General features: G+C 43.5%; 1 protein-coding gene across 9 annotated transcripts in view; it reads right to left on the reverse strand.

The window, feature by feature from the left end:
- The window catches only part of AGAP1 (ArfGAP with GTPase domain, ankyrin repeat and PH domain 1), a 286,404-nt gene that overhangs the window by 17,198 nt on the left and 245,109 nt on the right, over nucleotides 1-24,097 (reverse strand). For all 9 annotated transcript variants that reach the window (XM_048954190.1, XM_048954191.1, XM_048954192.1 and 6 more), the window contains one exon: nucleotides 21,672-21,894. In XM_048954190.1, coding sequence (XP_048810147.1) covers nucleotides 21,672-21,894 — 223 coding nt within the window. The remainder of the gene's footprint in view (nucleotides 1-21,671; nucleotides 21,895-24,097) is intronic.

Consider the following 24,097-nt stretch of genomic DNA (forward strand, 5'->3'; position numbering starts at 1 on the left):
GCTATTTACTTCTTGCACACAGTCACGTCTGAACTTCAAATGGTAAATAATCATTCTGAATACCACATTAATTCTGTGTCGAACCAGATTTATTACACGCGTCATACTCAGGAGTTTCACCGTCATTCACAAGCCATCCGTGAATCTGTTGGTTAAATTACATCCTTGTATCTGACCATGCACCATGCAATATTCTATCAATACGGTGACTCAGAGCAGATCTCTCAGCTTCCCACCCCATGACATCCACAAGTGCGAAGACTCCCGGTTCTGTTTATCTGGCCAACACAGACAGAAAAAGGAAAAATACAGAAGCAGAGGGAAAAAAAAGGTGATTTGCATGGTTTTACATGCTCAGAGTACATACAGATCTACCTTAAAACTCTGGTTGCAGCATACAGACACACACTTGGTGGCTACAGCCTATGCAAGTAACGTTGTGGCTTGGATGCTTTGCAAAGCAAGCTTGCTTTCATTTTCTGCTGAATAAGGATGGAAATAGACTTGGTTTCAGCTTTGCAGCACAAAGATGCCTATCAATTAGGGACGTGAGGCAACCTGAATCACCAGCGATGCATTTTTCTTTTGGTAACTCCTTCCTTCTCAAGCTAGGCTCAGACCTCAGAGAAGCACACTTCAGAAATCTGACCCAACCCTAGGTGGCCTCTTCAAAAGTATTTTGCATTTGTGCCAGCAGTTGATCAAATTTGTTCTGATTGAGCTAAATGCTTTGTGATTTGCTCTTGTCAGCTGCCACAGTAAGAGCACCAGGAGGAGATAAAAGTAGTGACTGTGGTCATTTTGGTGCTGAGCACTGATGCAATATCCCCGTGTGGCTCAGGAGAAGGGTCCTAGCTCATGCCAAGAGCAACAAGGGGAGTGATGGCTTCCACTTGCTCCATCCTCCTCACCCTGCACTGGGATGCCCAAGAGCACCGGTACGTGGCTGCTGCACTCTGCCTGCTCGACAGACAGAACGTCCCATCCTACGGCTGAAGAAAGCTAACTCTGACACAAGAAATGCACCAAAGCAATATTCAGTCCTGGAAGCAGACCATCTCCCTGCTTCCTCTCACGTGCACCTGGGGAGCTGAGTTTCAGTTGCAGTAGACTGACTGCTGTTTGCCAAACTATCGCCCTCGGCTCGCTTTACATTCTGTAGACCTTACACAGAAAAAGCAACCTTAAGAACAGCGGTGCAAGACGCCTCAGCCTTGGGCTGTCACCTGCATCTTATTTCTCCTTAGCCTCTTAAATAACACTGGAATTCACTCTGTCCCCTGATGGGCACCGTAATGAGAACCACCTGTCAATCACGGCTCCATTAGCCTGGACAGACTTTCACTTCCTGAAACAATTTATTGGATTCCCAAACACCAGCGGGCCCTCTTCCTTTTGAGCAGGGTTTTTCGGGGAGCTATTCAGTGGGAGCGGGTCTCCCTTCTGCTCCTGCTGAGCGGCCATTGTTTCCCTTTTTCCTCATGCAAACAGTTTCCCGAGCCGACCCACCTCTTCTGTCCTGGGCAGGCCCAGGGCTTGCCAAAAACTTTTTTTTCTGACTGCTCAGTTCACCGGCGCGATACAAAACAAAACCTACCGGCTGTTAGCAGCCCTGGGTCAGGGCAGGAATTAACATTAACCCCTTCTGTGAGTTGGCGGCAGGCTTGGGCCCGGCGCTGGGCTGCACTGCTGCCATGACCTTCGGGGCTCCGAGGCTCTTGGTGCACGCTGCCACCCAACAGAACAAAGATCTGCTCTCGGTTTGCATGAAACGGAAGAGAATTTTGCAGTCCCCTTCTCTTTCCCTTGGTTACACTCAAATTGCAGCCCAAAGAAAATCTTACTAATAGGAGATAAAAGCATTTTCGTTTCCCTGGATGTGTGCATTCCTTATGAGGCTCATTTGCAACGTGTACGTCTGCTTTGATGAGATAATAAAATGTATTTTATTTACAAATATTCCCATACCCTCCCCTCCCCCCAAGGAATTTAAATGGTCAGTTAATCTTTCTGCTTCAGAACAACCCACTGAGTAAATAAAAGAGGGCTCCAGATTATATAAACCGATATTCTTTCATTCTAATGCTGGTCCTGAAGGCCGTAATACACTGTGCAACTGTACCTGAGCGTTAGCTATGTGCCCTTTAGTACACATCACTTTAACTCCTAGCCTGGTAAAGGGAAAAATGGAAACAAGATGATAGTTATCTGCAGCCTTCTGTGACTCTCGAGTCAATAGCAAACGGGAGGACTCGTTAGTGCCATAGTGATCCAATCAGGATGAAATTATGCAGTCATGTAAGAAATAATACCTATTAGGCTAATTTAATCAACGAATACTTTACAGATGAATTAGAATGCAGAATCCAATTATTTCAAACATTTGGACTGTCAGCCGCTGTGGTTTTTAAGCAGTGGAAGGGGAGAAAAGAAAGGTTTAAGGATCCTTTTCAGATGACAGAGGCTGGGGTATATTTATAACAGGAGAGCTTATAGCAGCAGCAAACTGACAACTACAATCAGCACCTTCCGCTGCTCAGACAGCTCGCACCCAGGCGGCTCTAATCTAACCTCTCTCCATGGCTTCTGCGGTGTGTTGCTTTGGGATATTGGTATAGACAGCTTGATTTGCTGTTTCAGTGGCTGATAATTACTGTCTCAAGTCTTTATAATTTCCTCTTGCCAGTCACCCTTTTAAAAGAAGGCTTACGCTCTAATTACAATAGGTCTTTTTTGTTTTGATGATAAGAGGTGCCCCTGGATAGGTGAAAAATACCCTCGTGCTGCAGAACGCAGTTGGTTGTACCCAATATTTATTCCCCGCGGAAAGGAAGAGCTTAGTTTACAGTGCCAAGTGAAGAAAAATGGTATGCACTTAATTACTACTAGAAGGGGAAACTAGTTTAATACGCAACTTGAGTCAAATAGGGTAGGACAGAAGAACTGAGGACAGCGAGTACACACAGCTCATATCCTAGATGCAGTGCTACAGAACGTCTGCTTTGCCAGGTCACAAGATCCTAATACTGATTAGAAGACCACCATTCCTCTAGCAAGGAGATCTGTGGGTGGTGTGCTCTGCCCTTGGTCAAAGGTACCAGAAATTCCACATCCACAGCCTCTCCGTAGAGAACCTTCCTGCAGACCCATTGCAACTGCCATTTTAGAGAACAACACTGCAGATGCCCTCAGGCTGAGCGGTGAAGAAGCATCGGTGAGAAAGTCTCCTCACTGATTTTCATCATTTAAGTCACCCAGCACTTCTCCAGAACTTGTGGGACACCTTACATACGTGTCTACAATGGCCACAAATTGCTGAATGAGCTTGGTAACGCAGCTCGAGCTAAGGACAATTCAGGCGATGCTGTTTGCTTATGTACTCTTTTGAATACTTCAGCAAAATCATGAAAACACACAGAAAGCATTTTGCCTGTTGCAGAACGTAGATGCCCCATTGCTCTGTAATGTCTGCACTGCAATTCCCCAAATACCTGCGATCCAAACATTCTTCTGCCCTGTCATCTGGAGCGGTTAATGGACTCTCTCATTGACTGTCTCTTGCTTATTTAAAAATTTAATGCTCTTCTGATGCCCAAATTACAGCTGTTTCGTGTGATGGATTAGCGCAAAATATGGGAGTGACAATTTTCTGCAATCTGTAGAATATCAGATTTTGATTACTTCAGGAAGAAAAAGTAAAGTTAGAAGTAAACTGTTTTGATTGATAAGGAGCAGAGGAATACTTAATGCAGTGGTTCATTGGAAGCCTTGATGAATGCCTGGCAGGACTATGATGAGTCTCCGCAGAAGACACGCAATAGCTCTGAGAAGATTTAGGATATTTACTGCTCAAATAAAACAAAACCAAGTGAGATGAGTAGGTGAAGAAGCACAGGGTGATTGCAATCTGCTGATCAAACCAAATTTAACTCTGATTTTCGCAGAGCAAAAACAAACTCATTTGCCAGCTTCCCTACAGAAGAACACTGAAGGTTATTTTAGGAATTTCAGGTACTGCCTTTCTCCAGCAAAGACCATTCTAGATTCAAGTCTTCATAGCAGATTATCTTCAGTTAACTCTTGCAGCTGTCCCGCTTTTAGCATGTAAATTAATTAGCTGTACATTTTACAGATAAAGATGTAAGTTACTTGCTTTTTGTGATATGCCTGTTTTGAAACAATCTGTCACCTAGTTTTTGGAATTTGTCAGGATGAACCAACAAGGGTGCTTCTTGGCCAATTCTTCTAGTAATTTAGGGTCTATAGCACCAGATCGTTTCATTGCTACACCTCTGTTTTTGATGAGACACTGTAATTGATGGTATTTATCAGCTCAGTCAAAGAAAGTATAATTCTGCAACGTGCTGCCTGCCCTCCCTCCGAACAAGTGGAGAATTTCTGATGCATGACTTTGTGGACATCCAGTAAGAACTGCAGCACCAACATCTGTGTGGGCTCTGCTCCTTCCAGCAGCATCGTTTCCAGCTATGAGACTACCAGCTTCAAGCTGAGAAAGGTTTTCCAAAAAAGAGAGCGCTTACCTACCTACTCAGGTTGGTACACTCTGATGTCTAACTTTTGCTCCAAGGAAAGGTATAGAGCCTCTGTCAAGAGACAGGCTGCTTTCTTATCAACTACAAATCTTTCCTAGTCAGGGCTTTGATGGCAATACAGTGTCAACAATTGTCCTTGTGTACCAGTGATGGTAAAAGCAAATGTGATCCCTTCACTCTCAAACATTTGCTGAACTGCATCTCTGTGAAAATTCCTAGAGATCGCTCTGACTGTGTATAAGGGAGGGACTCTGTACTGAAAGTATCTTCCCCAAACAGTTCAGGCTACAGGAATCTTCTGAGAGATACAAAGAAGAGTAGTGCAGAGTATGATGCATTCGAAGGAAGGGTTGCATCAGAACACCTTCTCTTCCTTTAGAAAAGGAAGCTCACACAAGTTCACAGCAATGTTTTGCCATTACAGAAAGGCACAGTTCCATAGTAAGAACTTTTTTTTTTATAAATAATTTAATTTCAGTTTACTGTTACCAGGTGGAGTTGTTGGACGTTTTGGACAGAAGAATCTGAAGGGAGACCTTGTGACCCGAGATTAAAACAGTTGTCTCAAGTGGAGTTTGTCTATTCTGAAAAGAAGCAGGGAAGACTCCAACTTATCCACCAGCAATCCACCTCTGGCAGACAGATGCACTGATTAGAAATGACAGCTTTGCAACAGGTTCAAAACCAACCTGTACTATAACTCTTGTATGTTGTCGTGAAAGCTGCCTGAGAGCTACAGCCAGCCCGGCTATTTCCAGCCTTCCTAGCTTACCTACCTAAAGAATCTGTACAATAATATGTGGTGTGATGGGAACACACTTTGCTGGTACTCTGAGGAAGAATACAGAAGATCCTGGGTACGCTTACAACTGAATTTCAAGTGGAGAACACAACAGCTTTGGATGTTGCTTTGGTATTTGGGATGGAGAGCAGAACCCAGTGGCGGGGTTTGTTACTGCTGAGTACCAAGTCAGACCAAGGCAAGAATGATGACTAAGGTCTTCCTCCACAAATAAATAGACTTTTAAGGGCTATTAGGTTAGGCCATCACACATCCCAAATCACCTGCTCTCTAGTGTTAATATCCCGGGTGAGATTCTTAAGCAGGGTGTAACCAAACTATTTTGTGTATGATAAAAGTTTCTTCCCTACAAACAAATGCCCAATCCATCCCAAATGCTGATTTTTATGAGATCAAACAATATGATCGACCTAGCTGGTTATTTCATACAGGTTTTATAGTGAAACAAACAAATAAACAAACACAAAACGAAAACAATTCTATTACTTTACATTACTATTACGGATGTGATTTGATGTTGAGAATGCATGCTCAGGCTGGATGTGGCTCTGGGCAGCCTGGTCTGCTGGTTGGCCCTGCACATAGCAGGGGGCTTGAAACTAGATGAGCATTGTGGGCCTTTTCAACTCAGGCCATTCTATGACTCCATGATTTTATGATTTTCCATCTGACAAAAGCCATTCAGCTCTCAGAAGGAGTCAGAAGGATGCCTGGCCACTTTCTGAGCTTTTTTTTTAATTTTTAGCTCATGGATCAGGCCAGAAAGGATGGATGGCTGGCAGACCCCATCCCAGAATGTGCGTGCAGTGGGAATCTGCATTTACTCAGCACTAAAAAACAAGCTAAGAAAGCAGCTTGTGTGAGCTGCAGAATCAGGAATCAGACTCTAAATACTGCAGCTTAGCGGTGATCTGATGGTGCTCCTGCCTCACCGAACCACGCCTGGTGTGCTAAGTGCCAGCAGTCACAGCAATCATGCTGTTTGCTTGCAGTACATTTTTTGGGAATCGTTTTTGCTTCTGAGAAATACAATAGCGTGGCAGCTACCTCTAATCCTGCCTGGATGCTTAGAAAATGCTATCGCTCCCTTAGAGATCAAGTGGGCAGCGGCCCCTTAACAGGAACTGGTCTATGAGCTACCACCACATGTCTAATTAATGACCCTGCCAGTCGCAGCTGGAAGAGCTGAGCTGGGGGTGATTAATTAAATTAGCTGGCAGAGGAAATTACAGTGGAAAAGCCAAAGTTTGATTGCTCCATAATTAACCGCAGTGCAAATAATATCTGCATCTATAACTTCCAGCGATGAGATCAGAAGCCAATTGAATTTGGCACTGATTGAAGCTGTAAATATCCTGTGGTGAAAAATGATAGGTTTGTTCTGAAGGGAAAACTTACAGAAATGGACATCCAGCGGATGCAAAAGGGGAGCAGGGGATACGGAGGAAAGAGCACTGGAATTAGGTTCTCTATTTCAGCCAAGAGCTGATTTCTGTAGTCTTCTGGTGTGGCGGTGGACTCAACATAAAACAGAGAAATCTAAAAATTCAGCACCTACAGCTGCTGAATGCTTAAGAGATTCAGTGAATCCAGAAAGTAAAGGCTTTCTCGATCATCCAGCCCCTTGCCTTGTGTTTAATACCGACGAGATTTATTGCTGTACCCTGGGAGATAAATGCACAGTTCAAGAGAGCTTGCTGGCAGAACAATTCGCCCCATAACCAGCCTCAACATTCCTTCCCACTTTCACCCTGTCCTCTTACGAGCGCTGTCTTGGACCACAAGAACCTATTTTTCACCTCCCAATGTTCTTGAATTTCTACAACCCTTCACAATCATTTCACTGGCCCCTTCAGCATCTCCTCCCAAAACTACTCACTGAAGACTTGAAACCTTCCTTACAGCTCTTCTCTGAACTTCCCTTTCATTTTAGAAGGCCCTGGTCACATCATGCACTGATCTCAACCCCCCTATCATGCTGTGATTCTTAGCTTTCACTGCTGATGTAGCTCTGGCTAAAAGGAAGCTCACCTTTTTACTGATGCCTGAGAGGCACAAACCCGACACATGAGCCAAGTTTAATTTACAAGCTTTGTGAACTGTTACCAAATGTACTTCTGGACAGAAATGGCATATTCCAGAAAATATTTTCTTTTTTTGTCGTTGTTGTTCTGTGTTTATTTAAGCAGTGGAGCTGTCGGTCCAAATGAGAGATGACTGCCAGGTTTGGGCCAGGCTGCATAATTCAACATACCACATTGGGTGGAAAACTTCCTCACCAAGTCTGCTCCCTTGCAGGAAGAGGTAATAAATGCACCAATGCAGAACGCATTACAATTCCCCTATTTGCATGAAAAGCAAAGAAAAGTGCAATATTGATTATAAACACAAAAATCCTGCTCTGCTCTCTCATTTCTTTTTGACTGATCTGAGACAGCGCAGAACAACCATAAAAGTCTGAGAAGACCTCTCAAAATACATTAATAAATAGCACATTTATTGATTGCTGTCAAAGAAAAAAAGGCACATTCAAATTTACAAGCTACCCTGCCCACATACACACTTAGAAGCAGTCCATTAAATACTGCTTGACAAATTGTTCTCCTGATTAACTTGAGACTCAACCACTCTCCTCGCGCAGGAGCCAGGCGCTGCTTCCTACTCCCCTCCTCACTCCTAAATTCACAGTAGGCTTTGGCTGATTTCTGACTTAGCAGTCCTGCCTTTTGCTATGAGATCGCGACCTACGATACTTTATTTTCCTTTCTGGCACTACCAGAAGCTCTGTTGCTTTAGATATTGTCTCAGACCTGGGGGATAAGAAGACCAGCTTCTTTTTCATTACATGCCTATTTCTTTGGCTGTCGGTGATCTTTTTTGCTTTATCCCAAAAGCTTTCCCTATAGGCTGATTCCTCTATGTCCCACCACGACTGTGAGATGATCTATTACCTTTTGGCTGTCAAAAATACAAACCCAACCAACTCCCTTCGGGATGTCCCATGCACTTACTTTTTCACTTAATATCACATGAGATGTTTGGTCATTTTCTGTTTTGGTCATTTCCTTCTACTATGAGAACATCCCTTCTGAAGCCTATGGTCAAATTCACACAGTGGCAGCTCATATTTTGCATTTTAACATCTTTTGGTATCCACTGAGCTGCCTGGCTTCATACAAATGCATGATGCTAACACATCAGCCTTGGACAATTTTAAAGTACCTCTTAATTTCTCGAGTCCCAAAACTTTTTTAGAGGAGTCACTTCTGAGATCAAACTCTTCTCCCATTTATTTGAGAGTTTCCTTTGCTCATCCTTCACATCCCTAAGCCCAGTGTGCTTCTGAGGGAACGCTTGTATAAAACCACAATCCATTGGAGATGAACTGTTTTTTAGGCATGTGAGGTACATTTAAATCACACGTTATCCCATGTTTCATTTCAGCAGTAGAAATGCCCGCGGCAGATGTATTTTTAGAGGGTGATATTTCAAAAGGCAGGTAGAGGAGTTGGTAACAGAACTGTACTCAGCCATACCAAAGGGGTACTTTGCATTTAAAAGGATCCTTACACAGCTCAGTTTATCTAGCCTCCAAATATGCCTCACTGCATCACCAGCAACCCTGTGTGCCAGTTGCATGCTGCCATAAGGGTCCTGGTGCTGATCTGTTTGGGATGCCACAGGCAGGTGCTTAACTAAGGAAAGGCCAAGAATTAGAGAGAAATTCTGTAACATAATTAAGAAATGTCCCCCCTTGCTTTGTTCCCCTTCCCCATTTTTAAATTCTCCATTGACTTTAATTAATTTGCCCTAGGGCAATAAACCCAGCAAAGAGGTTGGTGAACTCTTACAAGCATAAAGCAAGTTGTTTCTACACAGATCCTACTCCATTAACATTTGAAACTACAGGCAGTTCTCGTTTTTGTTTTCCTTCTTTCTTCCCTTCCTTTCTTGTTTCTTTCTTAACAAGGTTCTTTAACATGTAAACTAAGCAATATTTTACAGTTTGACTTCAAGGAGAAAAATCTATATCCTGCCTGCAAAATCCTACTGCCGTTGGGTGTCTGTTTTAATAAGAAAGCCATCATAGAAAGATCCAGCTATGCTATAATCCAACAGAAGTCTTGCAATACACTACAGAAGGAAAGGTCTAAAAAGGGCCCAATTTTGACTACAACGTGGACAGCTCTTAAAGCCACCACAGCTCATCAGCATTTGGCAGGTCATGGTCTATCTGTCTCCACAGTCAGAAAACCTGACATCTAGCACAGATTTCACTGGAAATCACTGGCCACTCCCATTAAGGCAGCAGCCTACCTGTAGATTATTTGAACTCGTGGAGCAGCCTTGCAAGTGCTAATGGAGGCTGTGATTTAATTGTGCATGCACCACAGGTCCCCGAGTTCGGCTGGTGTTGCAGTGAAGTGAAAACACAACAAAACTGCCACTTAGAAATTCTGACCTGGATGAGACCAGAAAGAAATTTAAATCTTTTTTTGCGGAAAAAGAAAAGTTAGCTGGCAGATTTCTAGGCCAATCATTTGTTCAGCATGAAGATTTTTTGAAGCACAACCCGTCCGTACCTTTTGAGGGTTACCAATCATTAGAGATGGCTTCTTCTCACTACTGTACATCTCTGCAGACTCGCACAAAAATGCCTCAGCTACAGGACTTTGCACTGTCTGCACAATCTAGTTAATAGGCACAGCCAGGCATCTCATTCCACTGTAATTCCGATTCTCTAAAGGCTCCAATTCGTCACCTGTGTTCACCTCAACACATTCGAGTCTGCTATTTAATTACTTTAAAGCTCGAGTGATGGTGGTCTCAGTTCTCCTGGTCACTTCTCTTTTTCAGGGGTTCACTGCTGACTCCCCTTCAGCACCCGCACATCTGAGATGCAGCAGTGAGAGCTCTGCCTCTGACAAATGCCTATTTTAGAACCGTGGGGAAACTGCATTTGGGCTGATGTGTATATCAAGTTTCAGTCCAGTCAAAAGCCAGCACCATCTTTTCACTGCTGCCCTTTTCATTTAGTTATCTTACTGAAGTCTTATCTCCCCAGTCCCTTGCCATAGGCTACCAGCTTCCTGCAGAGCCAGAAACAAAGCTCAGTCTTAAACAAAGGCAAAAAAAGGAAAAAAATCACAAAAGAGAGAAAGTTGGTCACAGTTACTGTTATGGAGCCCTGCAGGTTCTGTAGCCACGACCAAAGCAAAGGCATGCTGCTGCTTCTGTACCTAGTGTCACCGGCCAGCACAGCCCCCAGTAGCACGGCAAGGCACTGCCTTTTTTAAAGTACTGCTCAGCATCACCACTGCTGTTTTTAGGCCTGCTCTTTTCTTTGCTACACCATGAGCTCAAACAAAGCTAGCTACTAGCCAAACAACCTACGAAAGCAGAAATGGCCAAAAGCCACGCAGGAAGCTGAATTAACATCACTTCCACCAGCAACAGTGAACACTATTGAAAGCTTTAGGATTTGCTTTAGGATGGTTTCTGGCAATGTACCCGAGCTCCTGGTAATACTGTGTTAAGCCCAAGAGAGAGACAATGTGAGGACCAATTGTGATGTGCTCAGCTCAACCAGGGACAGCCTGCCCCGCGTGTTTAGCCACATCTGATTATATTTATCCCTTTCCTTTAAGAGTAAAAAGCTACTGTGTTTGAACGGAGCTTCAACCAGAAATAAACTGGCTTCAGAGTAACTTCTCTTCTATGTTAGACACAGCAACCAAGTTGAGTTGCACGTGGAAACAACCTCGCGTTTGTAAGACCTACAAATGTCTGAATTTAGAAAGCAATGCAAGTGGTAAATGATTTTCCTTTTGGAAACAATTGATTAGATAGCTATTATCAAAGACAGCGAGGGCAAGGATCTCCTTGCTAAGGCTGCCCAATGCTTTACACACTACATTTAATTCCTCTATCACATTTTCCTGTGCCTCGATATGTTTAAAACAGAACTCTCCGTATTAATCCCTCAGGAGGCAGGATGCACACAGCCTTTCTCAGCATGGTTTGTTGTGAGCTATGACCAAGGTTCCCAAATGCTTTGCCAGTGCAAATGTTTTCTACTAACATGCTAACCAAATTACTTGGGACAGCTATTGGGAACTCTGGGATATGTAATGGTATGGTACTTAACCCTTGAGCTGAGGACATCACTGCAGCTTCCTGATCTCTCTTTAACAGAGACACAATGTCATGAAACCACTGCTGCCTAGAAATTATGGAATTCACAAGGGTTTCAGAGCAAAATATTTTTGGTCTAACTCTTTGCCACGTGAGAAGACGAGTTCTGCTTTTGGAAGCTACGACCTCTTCATCAGTGCAATATTAACACGACTTGGTCTCAACACTTGATTTTCATTCAGATCTTCATTTTTGTATCATCAAAACACTCAGTATCTTGTTATCTTAACTCACAGGCAGCCAAATAACGGCTGTAGCTTATTGATTTCCCCTGTCCTCTTCAAAGATATTTTTAAAAGGAAAAACAATGAATGGATGTATAGATAATCACAGAATCATAGAATGGCCTGGGTTGAAAAGGACCACAATGCTCATCCAGTTCCAACCCCCTGCCATATGCAGGGTCGCCAACCAGCAGACCAGGCTGCCCAGAGCCACATCCAGCCTGGCCTTGAATCTAATCTAAAATCCACTTCTGAGAAAGTGGGAAAAGGATTAAAAACAAAACAAAACCAGAAAATAATAATTCCTTTGCCTTTTCTCTCCAAGAACTTCAGATAACACCAGCAATCCTTGGGCAGAGCTTCCAGAAGGCAGCTTGTAAACAGAATGAGGAGGACACCTGAGTGTAACTGGAAATCTCATACGCTGTTCATAGAATCACAGAATGGCCAGGGTTGGAAGGGACCTCAAGGACCATGCATCTCCAACCCCCTGCTGCACGCAGGGCCACCAACCTCAACATTTCATAGCAGACCAGGCTGCCCAGGGCCCATCCAACCTGGCCTTGAAATTCAGATTGTGCCTCTTTCACCTCCAGTTTCTAACAAGTGCTCCAACACACAAAAACATTTCCTTTGCAGGTTTAACTTACAACGAAGAGAACGATGACTGTAATAATGATTGCAAACCAGGCTTCTGTTTGCAAAGTGCTCCAGTTTTTATCAAAGACAGATTTGCACATAAGAAAAGTGAACTAGGGAGCATTTTATCTAAAGTGCTCATTAACTTGGACAACTGGGGTCGTTATTTTTTCTTGCTGCTGCTTTGTTTTTAGTTTTAATCATCCAGGCATCTCCCAGGCTGCTATATAGGCACCAGTGCTTTGCTGGATCAGACTCTGGATTGCAAGGTCTGCCAAGCAGCTACAGGGACAATAAAGTACACTGTACCACTAACCTTCATCTCCTGAGAATTTCATTTTAGCTTCAGAGGCCTCCAAATGGTGAAATACGAACAGCCACCACCCAAGCTGACATTTCATTTGGCTCGGTTAGTTATTGTTATTATATGCATTTCCTGGAAGCTACTGGTAAGTGACAATTTTTTTTTAAATTTAATTTTAAAACAATTACAATTACTCTAATCTGAAAGCATGCAATCTACCATGTCAGAATCGGTTCATTTCTGCAGTAATATGGGGAAAGGCTTCAGTTTACTGGCAGCGGTGATTCAGCCTTCTTATTTATGTGTGTGTGTTTGGAAATGTGATACTGTTGTACTAATAACTTATACATTTTCCTCATTATCTATATGAAATATCTGCTGTCCAAAACAGGGCTAATATAACTCCAGCTGACTGGGAGACACGCTATTTAGTGTAGCTCAACCAGGAAGAAGACAGGAGTGAGTTACAACTCTCAGGGCTTGTCGGTGGGTTTTTTTTCGCTCCTTCCCAGAGATTCCCTGTTAATAGGATCTCCTGAAATATCTTAAGTAAAATCTCAGGTCCCCTAGCAGCTGTTTGGTCGGCAGAAGCACAGCTGTCTAAACTTTATTGGCAGTAAATGTCATTCTTGCACACAAACTGCATGCCTGGAAAACCCAAAGGCACATCTTGGTCCGTTAGTGCTATCACATATGATCACATTCCCTGACGAGATGTGAAAACTGAAATGGAAAACGTCAACAAACTCTGGCCGTGGTGAGGACTGGGGCATGCCCGCTGACAAGCGTGCTGCAATGACAGAAATTTACTTTGAGTTGCAATTAGTGGCACTGTCATTTTTGGGCGCTCCTGCCAATTAATTAAGCCTGTCAAATGGAAAAACAGCAGCATTCACATGATAATTTATATAGGGAGAGACTAGCCTAGCAAATCTGCTGCTGCAGCCAACAAAATCCCCTCCGAGGGCTTAAAAAAATAAAGGGAAAAATATATATGTATAAAGAAGTAGAAAGGGGGACTGGGTTGTAGGGGGGAGAAAGTTAAACTGTCCTTGTTATAATTGTTAACTCTGATCGCTGAAGTAGAAGATGGGCTGATTAAAACTCCAAACGAGCCCCTAGCTCGCTTAAATCTCAGAGTCCGGAATGATAGAATCAGAGGAGTTTATTCATACCATTAAGCCCCAGAGAACTTAATTGAAAGAAGAGCATAGCCTGGACCTTGACAAGCGGGAGGTCACAGTAATTGCTGCCGGACATATTTAACATTAAGATAATCAGGCCATTAATTACCCTTTGGATCATTAAATCAGCCAGTTGCAAAATGAAATTTCTGCCTCTATTACTCACTTGAGAGACCACAGGGGTGGCTTTTAATTTATCAGTGAGCTTGAGATACAAAGGACCAGGCTTGGGGAGGAAGGAAAGGGGGAGGAGGGGGGGGCCGCTTCAGCAGAGGCAGGAATATCAATCCGCCATGCTTGGTGATCGTGGCAAATTAACTAGGTAAGATAACCTCAGCTTCTAAAGGCAGAAGCTGGGGGTATGTAAATAGATGAGGGCAGACAGGGAGATCAGAGCCTGCACACCACTTAGCAGGATAATAAAGGAAATCATCCTTGATTATCAGTGCTAATTTGGACACTGCCGGTAGCTTGTTATGCGTGTTCTGAGTAGCATTTAATTAATTCAATTGCTTGTTAATGAGGGAAGTGACATGTGGGGAGCAGATGCCACCCAACTGCAGATGGGTTCTGGTCAGCCCTTCACAATAAAATTTTCTTTTTTTTTTTTGAAAAACACCCTTCCCCCAGCTCTAAAATGGGAAAGGTGTCAGGCACAGAGGAGCATTCAAAAGGGACAAAACACTGACCTCATCAGGCCAAGAACTGCTACGGAACCAGACCTGGCAGCCGTAGGTGGAGGGGTATTACTGTGTAATGCTGCCAGGAACTGGAGACCAACAGCAGCCCCATGGCCAAAACGGCACCAAATGGGAGGGAGGCGAAATGGAGGCTCTTTACAAGAGTCCTTGTATCCTACAAAGCAGGGATCTAACAAAGTCAGCAGCTCTGTGCTTGCCCTTTATCAAAATTCACTGCGAGTACAAATAATGAAGGAATAATTATTTTTATGGAAGAAAAAAAAAAATAAAAAATGGGAAGCACAGCTTAATTCTTTTCATAGAAGTTGCTCACTGGCATAATGGACGTTAGCCTTGAAACAGCAAGCCAGACTTCAGCTTAGAACTGCAAAAGTCTGCTAAATATAGTCCAACTGCATAATGTTTTTTCTGACACCATTATATTCTGTTCATTAGCGAGTGAGGGATCAAACTGGATCTCACATCTTAGGGTCAAAGTCAATTCCTAACACCGCCAGCTCCCAGCTCAAGGCTTCCCATACAGTGTTAAGAGCCCTTCTGTTTTCTTATGACCTTTGTTAACCAGAATAAACACAGTAACTGCTATGTAAACAAACCACCTGCACAAAATCGCAAGGATGCTGTGGCAGGAGCCTGCAGTGACTGGGAAGTTGTACTGTCCATCCAGCCCACTTCTTAACAACAGGAAGCTCTGGAATGGAAGCATTACATACATCTTGGATTTTTAATACTAGAAATCTTTACCTCTCCATTTTTTTTTCCTCTCCTGACATCCATACTAAACAGAAACTCTACGTTTTCAAGCGTATTTGTTTTTACTGCATGAGCTGTATCAACCAGAATACAAAAACCAGGCTGTAGAGTTGACTGCAATGCAAACCACAACATCCAAGCTCCATTTGAAGTGCTGGATGAGGCTGCCTCAGCAGAGCTTAAAACCATGCCTGATACAAGGGCAGCTAACAACCGAGTCAGAGGTTTCTTTCTACTTACTCCCAAAAAGATGCTGAAACTGTGGGGAGCCCTTCAACTTCCAAGTCTGCAGAGAGCTAACTCAAATTTTGAGCATCACTTCAGCAGAAGAACAAAAAGCATGGCTGGGATATGGCACTGGATGTCACGCTGCCCCTTCCCTATCCTCCTGGGCAGAAGCTTCCAGATGGGGGTGGAGGCAGTATCGCTGCTTGTGTAACCCAGCACTCCCGAGAAGATGGAGACAGAGAGCTCAGAGAAAGAGGGCAAGGACCAGGGAGCAGGTAAGGTCCTCATGGAGTGGGCAGAGGGATGGTGACAGCTCATATCCTTTAGGAAAGGCCACCATCGCCTCAGAAACCCAACGGCGCCAATGAGACTGCAATCTAGAAACCATATGGGCAAGAACAGTATACAGAGAAAGCAAAGCATATGAGGAATGTCCAAAAGAAAGCTAGTATCTGAATCACAGAATCACAGAATCACAGAACCACCCGGGTTGGAAGGGGCCTCAAGGATCATGTAGTTCCAACCCCCCTGCCTGGCAGGGCCACCAAACATACACATTCAGATCAGGTTGCCCAGGACCCCGTCCAACCTGGCCTTAAACACGTCCAAGGACGGGGCATCCACAACCTCCCTGGGCAGCCCGTTCCAGGGCCTAACCACTCTCCTTGTAAAGAACTTAAAGAACTCTGGCAGGAGTTCTACACACTAGTCCAAAAGGCCCAGGCAAAACAAGGCAAAGACAGCCCAAAAGCTGATCTTCAGAGCCTCGCATCATCTCCAGCATTCCTCCATGCAGCGAGCTCCATCTCGGCCCCACTGAGCTGCCCAAACTACTCCTGTGCCACACTACTCAAGATCAATGTTTTAAGAGTGTGCTTAAATAGTATCAATAGCAATTACAGGGGAAAAATCTTGATTCTCATCCCAGGACTCAGTTAATTGTTGCAACATTGATTTACTCTAATTTGACTTCTCACTCCAAATTAAACCCACATTACTGAAGGAAGGACTACAGGCTAACTCTCCTCATTGACCCCCTCCCGTCCAAGACAATAAATTTAATATTGAATACACTTGAAAAAATGGCAGTTGTTGCAGGATCCATACTGAAAGATCTCTTTTTTTTTTCTTTTTTTTTTTTTTTCCTTCCTGTGAGTAATTAAAAGATGCTTTTCTTGACTAATGATCCCCCTGTTTAGAAATGGGAAGTCAATACTCCTTCACCAGCAGTCAGCTTCAATTTGTCACAGGGCTCCCGAAGTTTGAGTGGTGGTTCTCAGGGCTGCTGGTAATTGCTGGAACCAATTACCAGCCTTCTAAAGCTGACCTAATCAGAAGCCCACGGACAACACTCACAGGCCAGCTGGTCCCCTTTTCCTTCTACATTCACATATTCTCCTGTGCTAGGTTTTTCTGCTGCTTTGCCAACTTTTCTTACCCACCAGGAGCTCATGTTAATTCCTCCTTCCTTGCTGTAGCCATGCGAACACCCGCAATCTGAACTTTGGCTCATGCTACTGCTTTACATTATGCCTCTTCCTTGGGGGATCCTTTTGCACCTGTGCTCTCATTATCTTCCAGTTTAATGCTAGATGCAATCCAAGGTGTTGCTTTTGATTCAGAGGCAGTGAATGACCCAGAGATCTGATTATTTTATAAACTGTCTCTCAGGCTCTTACGAGATCTGGTGCAAGTTAACATTAGAGAATGCACCTGACCAATATCCTTGATGAAAGTTGTGGCAGCCAGGACTTCTGCTACAAAACTTTCAGGCTTTGAATTCATAAATTCCAACACGAGAGCCTTTCTGACCTTCAAAATACGCTTTCAGGTTTCCCATGATTTTCTCAGAGAAAGAGTTTTAGGTGAATACGAACGCACTAGGAAAGGACAGCAGTACAGTGTGTTTGATGTGGTTCAAGCCTGATTGTTGGTTGGACTTACTTCTGGGTGTACAAAATAAAGTAAGCTGCACTCAAAGATTGGCGTAGGTCAATTTTTATACACATTGGTGCCATTTGCCTGGGTAAGATGCCTCAATTGTGCTGTGGCCTAGTCAGCCATTTGGTAGTCCTTCACACTTCCCTCTAGTCAACAAGAACACATGGAATTCCACTGCAGTGACTCTGTGCTGACTTCTCACAAGCAGAAAGGGCTGCTTTTGAAACCACGCTCATCGATATTTTTGGGTTCCCCTCAGTCTGACATGTGAATACTCCTTGAGCTTGCCAGGCCAACAGATACAATATTTGTGGAGCAGTCAAGAGTCCTTCCCTGCCCTTGAAAGCCTGTTCATTTGTGCTGATGGCTTCATCTCCAATAGAAAGAGACAACGTGAAATAATGAAACCCTAAATTGCCTGGTTCTCTCTACAAATGTCTATTAACAGAGGGTCCATCATTGTGCAGACAAGTTCTGGTAGTTTTGTGGGGAGGGGCACAGCAGACAAAAGAAGAGCTAAAATACGTGCTTTTCATAAAGAAATACATGAAGGCTGTGTTTGTTTAAGGTCTTTTACAGATGCTTTGCATTAAGGCCTTTCAATCAGTTGGGAGAAAGGTTAAGAAGGTTCTTGTGTTCCCAATACGTTGTAGGCACTGACTCAAAGTCTGAGCAAGCATGTGGAAAACTATGGAGGTTAGATTAACGAGTATACATAGTGCAACTGAAAAGGGCAGTACTGTGAGAGACGTGTAATGAGGGGATGCAGAAGGGAACAGAGATACCATCAAGTTCAGGAGAAACTCTGAAGAAAACAGAATTACTTCTCTCCCCAGTCTGATGGGGCTTCGGTGGGAAATCATTAAAGCAGGAACACACTGAGTTACTGCCTCCTCACACAGCAGCTCTCAGACTCTGGCTGACCCAGCGGCTCAGCAGCGTGGGTAGGAACAACTCCCCAAGAGCACGTATCAGCTCTCTCACCCATCAGAAGTTGTTTTGCTGAATGCTCCCTTCCTTCCTGATCTCCACATATCCTCAGGCTCTCCAAATATCTCAGCTCCCCAGATGTATTTCTGCTTGCTTACTTTCACACAAAAGAATGACAGATGGGCTGAGGCTGGCAGGGACCTCTGGGTCCTTCTGGCCCAACCCCTGCTCCAGCAGAGATACCCAGAGCAGGGTGCCCAGCACCACGTCAAGCTGGGTCTGAAGATCTCCAAAGAGACCATACAGCCTTTGTGTACCTGTGCTCTGTCACTGCACACAAGCCTGATGGTCAGATGGAACCTCCTGTGCTCCAGTTTGTGCCCAGTGCCTCTGCTCCTGGCACTGGGCACCACTGACTCCATCCTGTCTGCACTCTCCTTCAGGTACTTACAGACATTGCTGGGACTCCCCCGAGCCTCCTCTCCCTCAGCCTGAGCAGCCTCAGCTCTCTCAACCTCTCCTCACAGCAGAGGACTCCACAAGGTTCCTCCCAGGCTGTGTCTCAGCCTCCTCGCATCCCTCTGGGGCATCACTTGGGTGTCACCTGCAGGCTGTCTGAGGGTACCCATCATCCACATCATGATGAAATACGTTAAACAGGATGGCATCCACTGATCTCTGAGGTACTTTCTTGCCTCCTCATTTTTGCTAACCCCACTTAAAATCTATTTTCGCTGCTCCTAACAGGAATCCTCGTGCAAAACTCAAAGCAAAAGAAAAAGCTGAACGCAGTCTGAGATGCTGGCCTTATTTTCTTGTCCTGTCTTGGGCAGAAGGATTATCAGGCTAATAGAAGACCAAAGTAAAGTACAAAGGGAAGCACACGCTTTGAAAAGGCAGAATTTCAGATATTCCTCTGCAAAGTATCATTCATGTCCTGCTCCGAACAGCAGGAAAAAGATGGAGTGAGGAGAACAAGATTAAAATTGTTCTGTGGGCAAATTTTCACATAATCTTAGCTTTATTTTTTCTATCATCTATCTTTTCCAGTTCGTAAGTATGCACTTGAACACATAATTGGAAATACAAAATTAATCTTTATATCTTTTGTGCCTATAACAGTCCAGAAAGAAAGAAAGAAAAATTACATCACTGACAAACTTTAACAGCAAAATATAAACATGTCGTTCAGAAACAAAGAATTAAAATAAGCTCTGAGCAAGAAATGCAAGAAGAGTTGATTTTATATAAGTAAGACTCACCTCCAAATATGAAAAACTGAGTTATTTAATCTTCATCACACGTGGTGTCAATGTATCATGATAATGTCTTTAATTTACAGATGAATCCTAACACAGTGCTATTTAAATATACCCAATTAAGTGCATGCCTTTCTTTTTGATGTATATTTTCTGCTCACCTCAATAGTAAGGAGCAGGATACATTTGTTAAGTGCAGCAGTGTAAGGTATTTCTGGATGAGGCAGAAAGCAATACTAATGACAGAAAGGCAATAAGAAGTTCATTTCAACCTAACTGATGAAATGACTGTATTTACTGTATAATAGCACACGTGTATGTTAGCAGACACACAGTTTACGTATGGGTGCAGTCTGTGTAGGTCTCTTTGAATGCATTTATATGCATAGCCATTCCCCCAAGTAGCCTGATTAATGTACTTTGCTTCATTCTCGAAGATGAACCAAAGGTGGCACCACAAATTCATTTTTCAGTGCTAACGAAATAATGCCATAAGAAACAGTTGACTTTATTGCAGACAACAGCACAACCCTACTTCTGCACAGCAAGAGGTGGCACTGCTACAAACTCCCAGGTTGTAATTTCACTTGATCCAGCACGGCAAAAAGCAAAACCCATCCATACATAAGCAAAATAGGGATACAATTCCCTCTGACTTCTTTTATATGAAGGAAGCAAACACTGAGAGCCTAACCTCTGTCCTATCATTTGCTGCCTAGGGACTGAACGGTGCTCAGACACAGGCTGCTGCCCCAGAGCTCACACTCAGACAATTACAACACACTTCTAAAGACAACTGTGAAGATTGGCCCAGCTGGGTGAGGTAGTCCAGAAGGTCTTCCTCCCTTCCTCTGAAATACAGTCTGCCAGAAGTCACTCTGCGTCTCCCAGGCAATATGTTAGTTAGAACTATTAGAACCTACACTTCAAATCCACTAAAATCAGCAAGTCTTCCTTTCTTTGACAGCGATCAGATAAATTAAGCATAAAAAACCGTCAGACTTCAGTGGGATAATACATCATGAAAGATTTTCACCGTGCTGAGCTAAGACTGGTAGGTAAAATTGTTCTCACAGGAAACACGTGTTCCCCCATCAACTTACGCCTTCGTATATATCACATAAAGAAAGTAAGCAAGTCCAGCTGAGCAGGACTTTCACCACAGCTGTGATGAGAACCCAAAGACCTGACAGCCAGATGCAAATTTGCATGGTGGTGCCCTGGCTGAGCCTGAACTACTGAAGGCAGATTATTAATCATAAACTGATAGTCCAAGAGCCAGAACTTGGCTTAACAAAACAAAGAAACTTATGACAGTATAATTTAGATTCAAGTATAACTAAGTGGGAGGTTAAAACTCCCACTGTTTTGTCAGTCAGTGAATTGTGCAAAAAACTGGAGAGCTGCTCAGAAAGCCTTCACAGGCATGAATGAGCATGAGGGTCACCTAGTTCTGACACGCATCTCATTCGATGTACATTCTTCCTGGACTTGCAGTGAAGACATTTACCCAAAGATTTTTACAAGGGGTACTTGAAGGAAGAATTTAAGTCTATGTTGTGAATCATAGAATGACCTGGGTTGAAAAGGAGCACAATGCTCATCTGGTTCCAACCCCCTGCTGGGTGCAGGTCACCAACCAGCAGCCCAGGCTGCCCAGAGCCACATCCAGCCTGGCCTTGAATGCCTGCAGGGATGGGGCATCCACAGCCTCCTTGGGCAACCTGTTCCAGTGCCTCACCACCCTCTGGGTGAAAAACTTCCTCCTAATATCCAACCTAAACCTCCCCTGTCTCGGTTTAAAACCATTCCCCCTTGTCCTACCACCTGTGACTGAGATGCCAAAATAAGGAATTAATTGCAGAGGCTCACGGTTTACAGTTTCCAGTCTTTGCCACCCGTACAATTACACGCTGCCCGACCACTGCATGCCACAGTCATGGAGAAAGAAACCATACCTTGTGGAATCTGATGAAGGTTTCATATGGCCTTGGCTGCTCTCCTCCCAAACGCTGTTTGCCAGCTCATTCCCAATTGAAGACATCACCTTGATGAGCTCTATAGGCCAGTCATCCAGGTCAAGAGAGCGGACTCGGGAGAGGTGTGTGCCAAGGTTTCGGTGTATACCTGAGCATTCGATACATATGAGGGCTCCCAGATTCAAGCTGGCCCAGTCAGGGTCTGCAGAAGAAAGGACAAAGGCCATCATCAGCGCAATAAAACACCAAACAAAACTTTCTGGTTAATATTTGTGGATAAAGATTTTGCCTCCAAACACAATGGGAAAAAAAATATTCCGGCGTCCTCGTTCACAGCACAGTTGGGAAGTCTAGCAGAAGGCTCTATTTTGCCTTCTTAAGGCACTAATGAGAAACCCTAAGGGGGGAGGGATCACAAGAGATGCAGCCCAGCTTCAGTCAAAAGGAAAAGGTGAATAAGAAAGAAAAGAAGAAACAAAGAAAATATAAGCAGGCAGCTTATGAAGAAGTAGTAGAAAAAGTCCCTCCTTGGGAATCTAGAGTCACTCGTAGCCAATTACAAGAGAAAAAGAAGGAAAAAAAAAGAGTAGACACAATGTCTCTGTTGCTAACTATATCAACTCCCTTAATAACCATCTATATCATCACCTACATATGGCTTTTACATCTAACACACTATGGGGTATGTTTTCATCTCTAAGATCAGGGAGATAAGTACTAAGATGAAAATGTGATGCTTTGAACAGTCCCAGTTTTAGTGTACTAGCCAGAAGGATTCCACAGACAAAAAAAAAAATAACCCTGCAAATGATGAGGCAGCGACAAACCTGACAAAAGCCGGGAAATTCAAAGTCATTTCCCAAGATGGTTCACTTTTTGTCACTGTCCTGTGTTATTTAAATCTAGGTTTGTATGAATATCCCTCTTCAACAAACATTCACTTCAACAAATGCAATGAAAGACTTTATGGGAGGAATTTTTGGTGGCTTTTTTCCCACCTGCTGTCAGATCTTTTCTTCTCTCTTTACCCTGGGCCTCCCAAAGAATGAGGAGACTATCACAAATGACAAGCAGGAAAATCACCATTAATTGAGAGGGTAGGCACAATTTTCATTCAAATCTAAACAAAATTCTGTATCTGAAATACATTTCCAATGTCCCCTTCTATTCGTGCAAATGTCATCAGAGGACTTTGGTGATATTTCCAGTTTGTGTCACTCAACATTAAAAAAAATCATTTTTGGCAACCAAAATATGAGCAAGGAATATGTTTCTTAGTTTTCTGCCATGTCACAAGTGGACAGAAAGGACACTTCAAATGTACCCCTAAGATAGAAGATAAGCATAAGATTTCATTGAAAAAGCAGACGTTCTCTTGTCAGTCTTCAGAAATTGAAATGGAAAAAAAATTATAGAAATCAGAAGGGAAAAAAAATAACCTACACCACAAGAAAACCCACCACCTTATTTCAGTTAAGCAGAAAAACAGATCTTTTGTTTAAAAAGTTTCTGTCTAAGGTAAGTCTTACCCTAGGAAGAGACAGCAAGCATTTCAGACCTCCAGAAATACAGAAGACAAAACGCCTGCCGTGCTTTACAAGTCCTTGGGAAGACAAGCATTAAACATTCCTTTCTTGCATATTTGTCCAGGTCACCTCCATGAGTTACTTGCAGTGCCTTGCAGACAGAAGGGGAACTCGAGCAGTATGTGTGAAATACACTAACGTGCTAATTTGTGTGTAAAAGCTTAAATGGGGCAGATATTCGGTTTAAATTGATAAACTGAGGCTTAGAATGAAATCTCTGCCCCTGACCTGCAAAGGCCAGGGTTATCTTCACAGAAACAAAAGGTGTCAGGAGCTGAAAGAAGCACCAATTTGGAATGCAGCAAGAGAAAAATTACTGATTAATATTTTTGCCATTATTCCACCACTGCCCCACACTGTGTTAACATCCACTGTTTGGTCTCCATCAACGTTCAGCAAGTGTTGGTACTCCATGGGTGTTATCTTTTCTTCATGAAGGAATTCAACTGCACTTTTTTGCTTCATATGCCCTTCCATGTCTGATGCCATTCTGTCAGCCTGCCCCTCAGCTGCCATCTGTCACACAGCAACAAAACATAATGGGACATGGTGGCAAGGTTCAGCCTCTACTGCTGTACCTCCAATTCTGCCTCTGATGTTGCAGACCATAAAATAGGAGGCATCACTTTTGGAGCAGCCTTCGTAGATGACCAGGGATGGTTCCTTGTGAAATTCAGTGCTCCTGTCTAACATCTTAAGCTGTAACTGGTAAAATAGGGGCATTTTTACGTTGTTGAATACTCCCAGATTAAATGCTTCATTTTCTCCTCTAAAAACTTCCTCCCATTTTGGCTTGAACTTTGATCAAATGGAATCACT

The sequence above is a fragment of the Lagopus muta genome, chromosome 8 (assembly GCF_023343835.1).
Source record: "Lagopus muta isolate bLagMut1 chromosome 8, bLagMut1 primary, whole genome shotgun sequence".
Classification (NCBI taxonomy): domain Eukaryota; kingdom Metazoa; phylum Chordata; class Aves; order Galliformes; family Phasianidae; genus Lagopus; species Lagopus muta.